General features: G+C 50.0%; 1 protein-coding gene across 4 annotated transcripts in view; it reads left to right on the plus strand.

The window, feature by feature from the left end:
* The first annotated feature begins 763 nt into the window (after positions 1-763).
* The window catches only part of VPS35L (VPS35 endosomal protein sorting factor like), a 113185-nt gene continuing 100245 nt past the window's right edge, over positions 764-13703 (plus strand). For 3 of the 4 annotated variants that reach the window (XR_004682333.1, XM_035022378.1, XM_035022379.1), the window contains exons 1-5: positions 764-837; positions 6460-6559; positions 9012-9167; positions 10785-10907; positions 13306-13330. Coding sequence is in view for 3 of the 4 variants with exons in the window: in XM_035022378.1 (XP_034878269.1) it covers positions 821-837; positions 6460-6559; positions 9012-9167; positions 10785-10907; positions 13306-13330 (421 nt within the window). In the remaining variant the exon portion in view is untranslated. Of the gene's footprint in view, positions 838-6459; positions 6560-9011; positions 9168-10784; positions 10908-13305; positions 13331-13703 lie in introns of those variants that run through there. The other variant, XM_035022381.1, reaches the window with a different exon arrangement.

The following is a 13703-nucleotide window of genomic DNA, read 5'->3' on the forward strand; positions in this document are numbered from 1 at the left end:
ACAATCATGGCGTCTAGGCCGGCGCTCCGGAAGTGTGCCTGGCCCCTCACGGTCGTGGAACGGCGGACCTTTCGGGGAAGTCGGCCTGCCCCTCACGATCATGGCGTCTGAGACGCGCTTCGGAAGTGTATTTGACTCTCACAATCATGGCACCGCGGACCATTCTGCGCAAGTGTGCCTGCCCCTTACAATCACCACAACCGGCACAGTCTCGGGCCTTCAATGCTGGTGCCCATCCCAATAACTATAATGCCGGTGGACGTCGCAACCTGGGATGTAAGGGAAGGCATCCATTGGGAGAGCACCTGCCCTTCACAATCACGTCATTGGCAAAGAGCAGAGCCTGGATTTTGCGACACTGGCGCCCGTCTCCTTAACTATAACGCTAACGGACCAGTACAGCCTCGGCTTTGAGGAAAGGTATCTACCCCTCACAGTCATGGCGTCAGTGGACAGCACAACGGAAGTGCGTATGCCCCTCACAACCATGGCGCCGACGAACGGCTTAGTTGATGCGCGTGCCCCCCCCCCCAAATTATGGTGCCGATGACCGGCTCACAGGAAGTGCGTTTGCCCCTCATAATTATGGCGCCGAGGACAGGCTCAGGGGAAGTCCGCCCGCCCCTGACAATCATGGCGCTGCCAAAGCTCCGCGAGGGGGGTCCTGCCCCTCACAATCATGGCGCTCGCGAGGCTCAGCGGGGGAGCGTCTGCCCCTTACAATCATGGCGGCCAGAGCGGGGCGGGGCGGGGCGAGGCGGTGTCTGGGAGGGAGAAGAGGGCTGGCTGCCCCAGCACAAGCGCTCATGTGACTGAGAAGATGGCCGTCTTTCCCTGGTAAGGAAGAAGCGGCGGGTGGTCTTCGCAGAGGGGCTCTTTTTGCTGTGTCTGGGTCTGTCTCTTCGAGTGTGAGCGTGTGCGCGCGAGTGAATGGGAATTGCTCTTTTCGGGCGTGCTGGCGGAGTCTCCCATCGCATCCCGGGTGGTTTTGACCACAGACTCCCCGGCCTCTACCCCTCCAGAAGAGGTCCCTGAGACAGGACGGGGGGAATCTTGGTCCCCCCCCGGCTACCCCTTTCTTGAACCTTTCACGCCCCCCCCCCCCATTCATTTCATAAAGAAAACTCCAGTTTCCCGGCTTCCTGTTTCCCAGGTTCTGGGGGCGCTGCATGCAGGGGGTGGGCTCAGCTCTGAGTCTGGATGATACGGGACACCTGGCTGTTTCCTCCGCTGTTCAGCTCACCTGGAGGACTCTTGATTTTATTTGTAAAATGGCTTCCATTCGTCCCACTGCGTGCTGGGCACTGCGGGTGCAGAGCCTTCAGACATACTGCTTGGCCTCAAGGAGTTGACAGTTGAATGGAGCAGACACACACAACAGAAGGGTCTCCAAAGCAGGCATTGGGATGAGGCATAACCTCCCCTGGGGGGTTCCGGGAAGACTTAAGAGGAGCAGAGTCTTAAATTGGGTTTGGAGGATGCATAGGAGCTCATAACAGGCAGGAACGGCATGTGCCCTGGCTGACCCGCCTGTCCGCGCTCTTGTGACTGGAGTGGCTGGGAGGGATTGGTGCTGTGTGTGCACCAGAAGGCAGCAAGCTGTGACGGTCACAGTGGGATTATTTGGGGATATGCGCTCTACCCTGCATCTCAGAAAGGGAGATAGTTTTCTGATCTTTCTTTCCAAATGATGTAAAGTGGTTTACCTTGAATGAGTGAGTAAATGAATACACAGCCTTAGACTCTAGAAATACATACAACCTTCTGATTTTATGCTTGATAAACAGCTGCCTTCCACACTCGAAGAGACAGATAATAAAGTGTGGGTCGAAAGAGGCATTCTGGGGAGATCCACGACAACGCAGCTGGGCTTGGGGAGCCCTGCACCCCAAACCTGCAGCCCAGGGCCTGGATTGGAAGTCCAGCTGCTGGTAATGGTTAGGAGCACAGCCTCTGGGCTCCAAACCTCAAGCTCCTTGCAGGCTGTACGACTTTAGGTAAACTAACTGCTTCACCTCTCTACCTCCACTTCCTCACCTGAAAAGTGGGGTTGTTTTGAGGATTAAATGATATGCTACACATTAAGCACTTAACACAGTGCCTGGTGCACACACAAAAGGCTCCATAAATGTCAAATTTAACGAAAGAAACCCATTTCTTCTCTGTAGACCTTCTCTGTTTCCTCATTCATCCCACAGAATATTGCTGAGCACCTACTATCTGCCATGCTCCATGCAAGGCACAGCAAGGTTAAAACTCGGTCCCTTTATTTATTAAAAAATTTTATTTAGAGAGAGCGAGAGAGAGGACGCACACCAGCAAGGGGAGGGCCAGATGGAAAGAATCCCAAGCAGGCTCTGTGCTGAGTGCAGAGCCTGATGTGGGACTCGAGGTCACGACCCTGAGATCATGAAGTGAGCCGAAATCAAGAGTTGGGCGCTTAACGGGCTGAGCCACCCAGGTGCCGCTTGGTCCCTTTAAAGAGCAGCAAGTGTTGGGAATCGTTAGGATGAATATGTGCTGCCGAAGGAACCTGGAGAGGACGGCCAGGTCAGGGGCTTTGCAGACCCCAGGTGTTAAAAGGTTTATGGCACCTCTGTTTGATTTAAAGTAAAAAGATCGCAGGTAAAAATGTACTGGGATGCACAGATTAAAATAGCATCTTCCTGGATTTTCTCATTCGAAACTTCCAGACAAGTTAATTGAAGCCAGATGTTTCTCATTGGTTTTGGTGTTTAATTAAGCCTTAATGATACCCTACAAGGTGCTTCGCGTGACTAGATCTAAGGAAACTCGGGGGCATCCAATCCCGATTTAGCATATCAAGACCTGGGAAGGAAGTCGCTGAAGTGTTAGCCAGCTGCGGTGGGAAATGATGGCTTTTTTTTTTTTCCCTGGCAGCCGTCAAGGACCCACGCGAGCCTTTAGCGTTGCCAGGGGCTGGGATGATGGGCGATTTTTATCAGCCGAGTCTGCTCTGTTCTGAATGGAAAAAGCAAAGTAGGGATTGTGAGAAAATGCCCGTTGGGGGGCGCCGTTGGCCTTACCAAAGACCCAGGCCGTGAGGACCAGGCTTTAGCATCTCAAATTGTGGGGAAACTAGTTAGGAGCCTAGAGCAAATTTGAGTGGAAGAAGTGATAGAAAGACCAGCTGTTTGACATGGAATTTCTAAAAGGATAAGTGTTTCCCCCCCGCTTTTTTTGTTTTTCCCAGAAGCAGTATTTTTCCCCCTCCCCTCAAACTTAAAAAATGTATTTCAAAGCTTGGCCCTTTAAAAAAAAAATAGACAAAAGTAGACAATTGTTTAAGGTTCTCAAGATGACCCCCAGCTGGTCTCCAGAGCCCCTGCATCTGAGAATCGGGCTGCCTCAGGTTGCTTGTGTCCCTCAGCACTTGCTGCTGTCACCTCAACTCTAAGCCTCAGCTTCTCCGTCTGGAAAATGGGCGTAATAATAGCACCTGCATCAGGGGGTTGGTTAAATGAGTGCAGGGAAAGGGCTTGGCATGGATCCCCGTATACAGTCAGCACATAACAAGCGAGAACTGTTATTTCTATTCTGCATATCACCCTACTCTTTTTGATACTGTACTTTTCTCAGCTGTTGATTGATTTGTTGACGATTATGACAGGGATGAAAAACATTAGCAACTGAATTTCCGGTCCGATTACATTTCCACTCATCCTACTAAACCTTTCAAAATTCTATTGATAAAGTTAAGAATGATCTGAAAGGAGGGAAAGTGTCATTTGATTTTTTTTTTTTTTTTAGATTTTATTCATTCATTTGAGACACAGAGAGAGAGAGCATGAGCAGGGGGAGAGGGAGAGGGAGAGGGAGAAGCAGGCTCCCCGCTGAGCCAGGAGCCTGATGTGGGCTTGATCCCAGGACCCTGGGATCATGACCTGAGCCGAAGGCAGATGCTTAACCGACTGAGGCACCCAGGTGCCCTGTGTCATTTGATTTTTAAACTCTGTTACGGCTGCCGATGGCTATTACTCCAATTTATTTATTCTTGAGGTCTTTGTTTATTATATAAGTCAAGGATTGGCTGGCTGCATATCAAAGGGAGTTTGGAAGAGCATTTTATATTTTTGGGAGACGAGGACCGGTGTGGTTGGTGAGTGTGACCCAGAGACATTAGGCAATAAATATATCGTGATAGGGGTTTTCCTTTCAAAAAAATAAAAAGTCGAGCTCTACCAGTATTGTTGACCGGCCTTCCTCCGTTCCTGCCCTCAAAGCCACTGTTAATTTAGAAAGGGATAGGCATGAAATGACCTAGGATCTCCGTTCTCTTGTATGGAGTTAGGTTTCTGGGTTAGTGGAGCTCGAGTAAGGCTGACAGGTGGCACAGCGCAGCTGGATTTGGGGTCCCTGCAAGGACTAATGAAGCCAGGGGGCAGGGAGTGGCACGGGGTCATGGTGGGAGGGGGTGGAGGCTGAGGAACGAGGTGACCGGCTCTCTCTGCTCTTTGAGGCTCTAGTGTTCTCCAAGTTTTTAAAACCTGTTTCCCTTTTGATGAGCCATTCCGGCTTTCAGTCATTTCTCTCTTCTTGGTTTTTACCGTAAGTATTCAAGAGCAGCCAAGTTGCTCCTGCAACACTTTGCTTAGAAATGTCCTCACCCATGTACCCCATTTCATGGCTCCCAGGTTCTGCCTTCCGCAGAGCACCAGGATGTGAGCGCAGTCCAGCCAAGCTGCCTGCCACATTATGACAGGGAGCACCTTTCCATGTCCAGTTACCTGGTCCTCATTTCCATCTCATTTCCATCTGAGTGAGTCCTCGCTAGACTGACCTTCACCGTCCGAACTTCTAGCAGCTTCTGTTTGCAGCCACTGGCGTGTTCTGGAGGAGGGTCGAGGCTTTCTCTGCAGCTCTCCTGCCCTCTCTCCGAGCCCTCACGACAATCACCCGTGACCGTCCACCCGGGGCGATGACATTTCTAGTCTGTCTTACAAAACCCTTCCAGCCTGTACCTGTTCCGGTTCCTGAGCTGCTTCCTCATTTTTTAGGTATTTGGTACAGCAACACTCCCACTTCTCAGTCCCTGTTATCTTAGTTCATTTGGGCTACTATAAAAAAAAAAAAAAAAGACTACAGATGGGGACAATTATAAACAAAAGTATTTGTTTCTCCTGGAGGCTGGAAGTCTGGGATCCCAACACCTGCATGGTGTGTCTTCATGGGGTGGGGGGCTCCTGGGGTCCCTGGTCTCAGGGCTCTGATCCCCCTCATGAGGCTCCTCCCTTGCGGCCTCATCACGTCTTGAAGGCCCATCTCCTCTGACACCATCATCTTTGGGGGTGAGGATTTCAGAACTTAGCACCTCTTCTGTGCTAGTTGTGCGTTTTAATGCTACGTGTATTTTAAATACCGTAAGTTACCATTTTTTGCAGTCACTAATCTAGTTTTACCCACACCTTTACTTTCAATTACTCTAAAGTAGGTATGGGTGATATGAGTGTGTACATGCACATACGTGTACATGTTATATATATAGGTTTTGTTTTTGATTGAGATCACTTTGTTTCCACATGTACCTTTTTTTCCCCCTTTTTCTTTGACTGGAAGCTCTTCAGCCCTTATGACCGAAGGGCAGTTTCCGTAGGTGCAGAATTTTTGGTTGGCAGTTAATTTCCTCGGGACTTGAGTGGTACCATCCCTTTGCCTGTTGGCTCTCATCTCTGCTGAGACAGTAATCATTCTTTGAAAATAAGGTGTCTTTTTTCCTTCTAAGAAATCCTCTCTTTAGTTTTTAGCCATTTTACTTTGAAAGCCCTAAGTCTGGTTTTAGTTTTGCTTTTGTACAGGTCCTGCTTGGGGCACAGGTGTTTCTTGAATCTGTAGCTTGATGTCTTTAGTTTCAGCTGTCATCCCTTCACACACTGCTTCTGCCCATTCTTTCTCTTCCCCTTTAGGGTTCCAGTTGTGTGTGTGTTAGACCTTCCCTTCCTGCCCCTTGGCACCTTTCCAGCTCTTCACTGTGCTTCCTGTCTGTCTTTCCCAGGTGTGTCAACGATCCCTTCACAAGACGGATGAAAACCCATGTGCTCTTTGTCTACTTCCTGCTCAGCTTCTTTCTCTGGCTTTATTCAGCTTCTGTGAACACTTTGCGGGGGAAACCAGGGCCCGATCTCTCGCTTCTCTGCACCCCCTGCTCTTGAGAAGCTCTTCTTTCAAGTCCTGGTTGTTTCGGGAGAGGCTGGGGAGGGAAGTTGGCTTCACTTCACTGAGCGCCCTTGGTTCTGGCATCTGGCCTCACGGGTCCCGGATGCCTTGGCAGCTACTTACACCTTGAACTGAGTGTTAAAATTCTATTTAGCGTTTCTCGGTGTTTGTAGAAGTATCGTTCCACTATAAACTGCTGTATCCTTGAGGAAGTCTGAGCAAACAGTTCTAGTGTTTTCTCTGTCTCCCTCCGCTGATCATTGTCTGGGTTTTGCTATCTGCCAGGCATTCCAGGAGCAGGAACTACAAGGCTGAGTTTGCATCATGCCGGCTCGAGGCTGTGCCATTGGAGTTTGGGGACTATCACCCGCTGAAGCCCATAACGGTAAGTTTGTCAAGGGCTCTCCAACTGATGTTCTTACTCCATGAAATTACAGACCAGGTTCCTGGGTCTTTCCCACTTGCCAGCAGTAGCTGCTTTCATATTCCACTAATTTTTTAGTTTTTTATTTCCTCTTCTTTGTGATGTTGACCTCACCCCCCATCATGTTCATTCTGCTCTTTCTCATATTCTTATATTCGCGAGGTTGTCATGAGCGCACGACGCCTTTGTTCCTGATGTGGAGGTGTAAACCAGATACCTTCTTAATTTGCCTGTGTGGAACATTAAGAATCTCTCTGATTACCGTAGAGGATGCTGTCCTGACTAGCGTCTTGGTCTACTTGTGAGTTATTTAAAAAACGAAAAGCAGGCAAGTGATGTAGATGGTCCCTCTCTTCTGGGTTAGCGCTGTTTGATCAGTAAGTAGTAGAAGCTGTGTGCGGGTCACCGTGGGTGGGGATGAGGGTGACAGACACAGACCAGTGGGTACCAAGGACATGAAGTTTCCTAATGGCGGAGAGCCTGAGAATGCACAGAGGCCATTACTTAAAGCAGGAGATCCTAGATGGAGCTTCTGCCTCCCAGGGCCCCTCCAGGCCCTGTGGGCTTGTGCGGCCATGGCTGACCCCCCGGTTGGGTCAGTTCCAGGCTTGCATCCTGTGGCTTAGCGACATGGCAGCAGAGAGACTCTTCTCTAGCAGTGTTCGTTGCCCAGCTGGGCTACATGTCCCTCCCTGACCCACTCTGGTGTCCAGGGGTAGAACGTGCTGACTGATTGGGTTGGGGTAGTGCCCACCCTGGGAACTGGTAGCAGGGCCCACCCCAGCAGGCCTGTAGAAGCTGAGAGTCGGGGAGGGCTCCTTTCCCAAAGAAAACACGGACTGTGAGCCTGGGAGACGGAAGGCCGGATGCCAGGCAGACAGAATGACAAATGTACACCAGTAGGAGGCACTGGGCCAAATCATCCAAGGTTGGCGTCAGACCCTACGGGTTTAGGGCAAGGTCTTCAATAAGCCTGCCCTTGCTTGAGACACCCACTGCACATTTGGGGGACCCCAGGCCACCTGTACTTCTGACCAACTGGCTGCATATCCAAGATCTCCCTCAGGCTGGATAATGGGCTAGAACAGCTCACAGAACTCAGAAAAGTATTGTCCTTACAGTTTTATATAAAGGATATGGATGAGGAGCAACCAGCTGAGAGACACTTAGGGTGAGGTCTGGGAAGGTTCGGGACCACAGAGAGCTCTGTGCCCTCAGCCTGTGGACACATCGTGTGTCCACCAACCAGGAAGCTCACTGAGCTTTGGTGTGTCCACACTTTGTATTGGGGATTTTATTACATGGGTGTGGCGGAGTGATTCCTTGGCCACATGATTGGACCCTGAGGTCAGGCTGATATCACCTGGCTGTGCTCACAGACTTGGTCCTTCTCGTGACCAGCCGCCACGCTGTGGCATCTCATTAGCATAAACTCAGGTATGACTGACAGGCTTGTGAATGAGAGACACTCCAAGGACTAGAGCCCCCTTTTCCAGAACCAGGGTCAAAGGCCCGTCAGGCTCTCTTTTATCCAACCCTCTCCGTCATTCTCTCTCTCTCTCTCTCTCTCTCTCTCTCTCTCTCTCTCTCAAGACGGGTTTCCTCTGTCTCCCTGTGGATACCTTCCCAAAGTGTCCGTTACTGTCCCTCTACCTCTGGCCCCTGGGTTTTCGTAGCTTCCTCATTTCAAGAGGAGAGTGGAGGGCAACTAGCCCTTCTGGATTTGGTCCTAAATTTTAGGCAGAGAGACTCTGGTTGCATCCTCTTGGCTCAAGAGTTCACCCCCAGTCTGGTCATCTGAAGCTGGGGGGAGTTGGAGGCCAGTGGACCAAAGACATGGCTTTATACCCCAACACCCTGCCCCGCCCCGTAGGACTCACCAGCATGTGGCATCGGGAAGTTCTCTGAAAAGGAAGGCGGGGCATCCACTGCTTGGCGGTGATGACCCAGCCCAGCAGCACCCCTGAGACTGTCTTCAGAGCGGGACAAGCCTGGGATCTTGCGTGCCCTGGTTCACGACCCTCCCTAGACCCGTGGCACCTCGTGAATGACCTGACAGGCTTGTGAAATGCGGGCTCTGGTGCCGTAGATCCCAGGGGGAGCTTGAGTGCCCACGTTCTTGAGCAGCTTCCTGGTGACATGGATGCTGCTTGTCCAGGGACATGCTTTGAGTAAGAGGGCCCGACGGGTGTGGTTAGAGCTCACCTCCTGGGCCCTAATGGCCCAGTCTCTGACTCACTCCTACTCCGCGCCTTCCCTTCCTCTGTAGCCGGGATTCTACAGAATCCCAGTAAGCGTCCCTGCCCCAAGCGGTGGTCACTTCAGTGAAGGGAATGAGCGAAAAGCCATGTGAGTGTATCTCTGGGAAAAGTCTTGGGAAACTTCCACTTGACCTCTCGGGTTTTCCCCACAGGTCACGGAGTCGAAGACCAAGAAAGTGAGCCGGAAAGGTAGCACTTCTTCCACGTCCTCCTCGTCTTCCAGCTCCGTGCTGGACCCGCTGAGCAGCGTGCTGGACGGGACCGACCCCCTCTCCATGTTCGCGGCCACGGCAGACCCTGCAGCCACGGTAACGCGGCCGCTGGTGGTCGGTCCTGCGGGGGCGGCGGTGGCGCTTTCATTTCATGGTGGTTTGCTTTCATTCTGCACAGGTCACGCAGCGGGGGGCGTCATGTTTGTACCGTTCAGCTGATCCAGGTGCCCACAGGGTCCGGCTTATGGAGGCCGCCCCTCCTTTCTTTATGAAGGCATTTCAAAATTCATTTTTGGTTTTAATTTCACCCTTTATAATTCCTTTATTTATTTATTTATTCTTAGGTAATTACGTAAGTAAATCGCTGATTTTTCATGTAAGAGAGTCAAACTGCCAACGAAGCCTGTGTCCTATTGGCCACCTTTGAGGTCCTCAGTGATCAGTGTTTTCAGTGTCTCTTCTGTCACTTTGTATTTCCTTTTCTTTTTAAAGATTTTATTTATTTGAGAGAGAGGGAGCTCATGAGCACACACAAGCAGGGGGAGCGGCAGAGGGAGAGGGAGAAACAGACTGCCCGCTGAGCAGGGAGCACAATGCGGGGCTCGATCCCAGCACCCTAGGACCATGACCTGAGCGGAAGGCAGACGCTTAATCGACTGAGCCACCCAGGTGCCCATCCTTTTTTTTTTTTTTTTTTTTAAAGACTTTCTGTTTAAGCAATCTCTACACCCAACATAGGACGCAAACTCACAACCCTGAGATCAGACGTCGCACGCTCTACCGACTGAGCGTCAGGCGTCCCTGCAGGATAACTTCTTAGAAGTTCGGTCCCGGGCTACGGCAGCGTGTGTTTAAGGTTTTGAGGGCCACTGCCACGTCCCTCTCCAAGAGGGCCTCGCCATGTTCGAGCACCGCCGGCAGCGCCCGTCTTCCTGCAGCCTTGCCACCTGGGATGTTCTCGGCACTTGAACTCTGCCATTTTGGTGGTTGAAAAATGACCGCTTGCCATTGGCCTTGCCTTGATTCTTAACGTGTTTGAGTGTCTTTTGATCTGTCTGTTGGCTATTTGTGGTGAACTGGCCGGAAAAGTATTTTATCTAGTAAACCTTTTAGATCTCTTTTATTCTGCAATGAGGGACTATCTGTCTGCCTTCTGCTTATATATTGTTTTCCCTTTAGCTTTGAGATATAATTGGTGAAATTGTTAGACATTTAAAATATGAACATGATTTTGCTGTTTGTCTTTTTTTACATTTGTTTAATTTCATTTTGTTTTTGTTTTTATTTTTTTAAAGGTTTTATTTATTTGATAGAGAGCACAAGTAGGCAGAGCGGCAGGCAGAGGGAGAGGGAGAGGCAGGCTTCCCATTGAGCATGGAGCCTGTCTCGGGGCTCGATCCCACAACCGCCATGAGTTCATGACTTGAGCCAAGGGTTGGCTGCATAATGGTCCGAGCCACCGGGTGCCCCGAATATTTGCTATTTGTATACATTGTGAAAACACTTCCCCCATCAAGTTAGTTAATAAATCCATCACCTCACATATTTACTTTTTTTTTTTTTAATTTGGTGAGAACATTTAAGTTTTACTCTCCTAGCAAATTTCAGTTTTACAACACCTTGCTATCAACTGTAGTCACCTTGTTTTCTTATACTTTGTTTTTAAAGACTAAAATGGTACTGTGGCTGAGAGCTCATCTTGCCTTTCCTTAGGACAGCTCTAGAAAGAGACGAGACAGAGACGAGAACTCCATCGTAGGATCCGACTTCGAGCCCTGGGCCAACAAACGAGGAGAAATCCTTGCCCGGTACACCACCACAGAAAAGCTCTCCATCGTGAGTACCAGTATGCTCTTCCCCCAGGGCCCGCTTCGGACTTTGTAGTAATTGCTTTTTGTCACTATGATTCTGCCCCCAAGTGCGTGTGTAGGATTTTCCTTCACACCAAGCAATTCTCTGACGCCTGCTGGGTGTCCTGCAGCTCAACTCTGTTCTGACACAGAGAGATACCCGGAGATCGTGTCACTTCCCATGGGATAGGGACCTGGTCCCTCAACACTCTCTCCCGCTTCACCCTCGGGTCATGAGTCCAGGTCGTCTGCTGGGCTTCTGGCTATCTGGCTGTGCGTCAGATTCCCACCACCCTCGCCTCGGGTTCAGCTAATTTGCGCTGAGGTGGCTCACAGAACTCAGGAAACCGGTTCACTCACTAGATTACAAGGATATTGAAGGCCCCGAATTAACGTCCACTAGAAGAGAGACCTAGAGTGAGGTTCCAAACAACCTCTTTCCCTGTGGAGTTGGGGGTCCTGCATGGTGGCATGTGGGTGCATTCTGTTCAACCTGGAAACTCTCTGAGCCCTGTCCTTTTGGGTTTTTATGGAGGTTTCATTGCATTGACACGATTGATTAAATCATTGGCCATTGGTGATTGTTTCACTCTCTAGTCCTTCTCCCTTCCCTGGAGGTCAGGGCCTGGGACTGAAAGTTCTAATTTTGCTTCCCTTGGACACCAGTCCCCATCCTTAGGTGGGTCCTAAAGTCAGTTAACAGAAGACACCTTTACCACTCTCATCCCTTAGGAGATTTCAAGGGTAGTAGGAGCTTCTGTGCCAGGAACAGGATTTCTTACAAATCACAACATCACAGTTAATGTTTCCCCAACTCCTGGGCTCCGTACATTTCCCTCATTGTGTCAGCGTTAGTTGGGAGAAAAATGTGCTCATTGGTTTCTCAAAAAATGTGTTAAGAATCAGGGCTCTGGCATAGTTCAGGGGAAGAACTGGAACATTGGAGCCCTGTCTCTGGGGAGGTCTGAGTTAGGATGTGAGGAGCCTGCTCCCCACCACTCCCCAGCCCCCACCCCCGAAGAAGGTCTACTTCTTGCTGTGGCTCAGGTTTTCTTCCAGAACTGGAAGTTCAGTTTGGGTGGCCACAAGGCAGAGTCGTTGGCTCCGAGCTGAGACCTGAGACCGGCCAGGGAAAGCAGGGGAATGCCCGGGTTACTGAGGACGAGGTTCAGGAGCTTATAACTGAAGCCCTCACTAGTTTCGTAATACAGGGGTGACGTTTCTCTCTTGACCCTGAAAAGCAGCTCAGAGGTGGGTGGTCCAGGGCTAGAACAGCAGCTCTTTCTGTCCTGCCCTGTCCAGTGTCCCCTCATATCTGAGTTGTTGGAAGGAGGAAAGGGGAAAGTAGGATGCACACTTGCTCATTTGAGGACCCCTCCCAGAGTCCCCCCTCCACACACCCAGTCACATTTGTCTTGAAGGTCGTCACGGGCCAGACACATGTGGAAGGGAAGCTGGGAAGTGGTGACCAGCGTGCCCGTCAGAAATTGGGGCTGGAGGGGCGCCTGGGTGGCTCAGTCGTTAAGCGTCCGCCTTTGGCTCAGGTCATGATCCTGGGGTCCTGGGATTGAGCCCCGCATCGGGCTCCCTACTCAGCGGGAAGCCTGCTTCTCCCTCTTCCCCACTTGTGTTCCCTCTCTCACTGTGTTTCTCTGTCAAATAAATGAATAAAATCTTAAAAAAAAAAAAAAGAAAAATCGGGGCTGGAGTAGGGAGGAGGGGTGGACCCGGTGGGCAATGGGAAGGCTCTGCCCGGGTCCCTCCCCTCCTGGCTTCCTCTCAGGGCTCGAGCTGGGTGAGGGGGGTGGAGGCAGAATCGCTGGACTAGTCGTTTTGTTCTGATTTTCTGAATGCATTGACTTACTTCAGAGCGCGATTTTTCAAGCAGGAATAATTTTACCTGCGGGGGACACCTGGCAATGTCTGGAGGTATTTTTGGTTGTCACAGCTGTGGGGATGTGACTGGCATCTAGTGGGTAGAGACCAGGGACGCTGCTAAACATCTTCCAGTGCACGGGGCCGCCCCCACGCAACAGGATTTTCCAGCCTCTAATATCAGTAGCACCAAGGCTGTGAAACCCTGATTGAGAGGAAGGTAAAGGCAACCCCGTGACGCGGTGCCCTGAACATTTTTGCTATTTGTTGGCTCACTTTAAGCATCCTAATTTGTGTAGAAATTTGAACCTGCCGTAGTTTCTAGTGAGCTGTGTTTTCTGCCTTTGATTAAATAGTTCGGTTTTTCATTTGGATAAGTAAGTAGCTTTGTTGGAAAATGATGGGTCATGTTGTCTTCATGCTACTTGAGTAAGTATCTTACAAGTTTTTGTTGTTGCAAAAGCTAGTCAGTTTTAAAAAATATTAACAAATTATTTTTGCCTCTGCAGAATCTGTTTATGGGATCTGAAAAAGGTGAGTTTTTGTTGTTGTTACTGTCTCAATGGGGAATTCTCCCATAACCTTTAGATAATTTCACAAAGGAAAAAAGTTTGTGGTATCTGGTCTGGTGTTTAATTCCATTAAAGCTGTTCTTTCCTAGATTATGTACAGACTTAGTAGAACTGAAATACATATTTATGTGATTAGTGGGGGAAGAAAAAGACCAAAGGAGTTTCTAAGAGTAAAACATTAGCTCACTGTCTGATTTTAGTTACAGCGGTAGTAGTCTCCTCTCTGAGTACCTCCTCACTAGCTGGAGAGTAGTTAAAATTCTCCTTTTTAGAGATCCATTACTTTGCCTTAAGTCTTTACCCACCCCTTGTGAGAAGGCAGATACGCTGGGGAC

This window comes from Mirounga leonina, unplaced genomic scaffold, assembly GCF_011800145.1.
Source record: "Mirounga leonina isolate KUSES-001 unplaced genomic scaffold, KU_Mleo_1.0 Mir_175, whole genome shotgun sequence".
Taxonomy (NCBI): Eukaryota; Metazoa; Chordata; class Mammalia; order Carnivora; family Phocidae; genus Mirounga; species Mirounga leonina.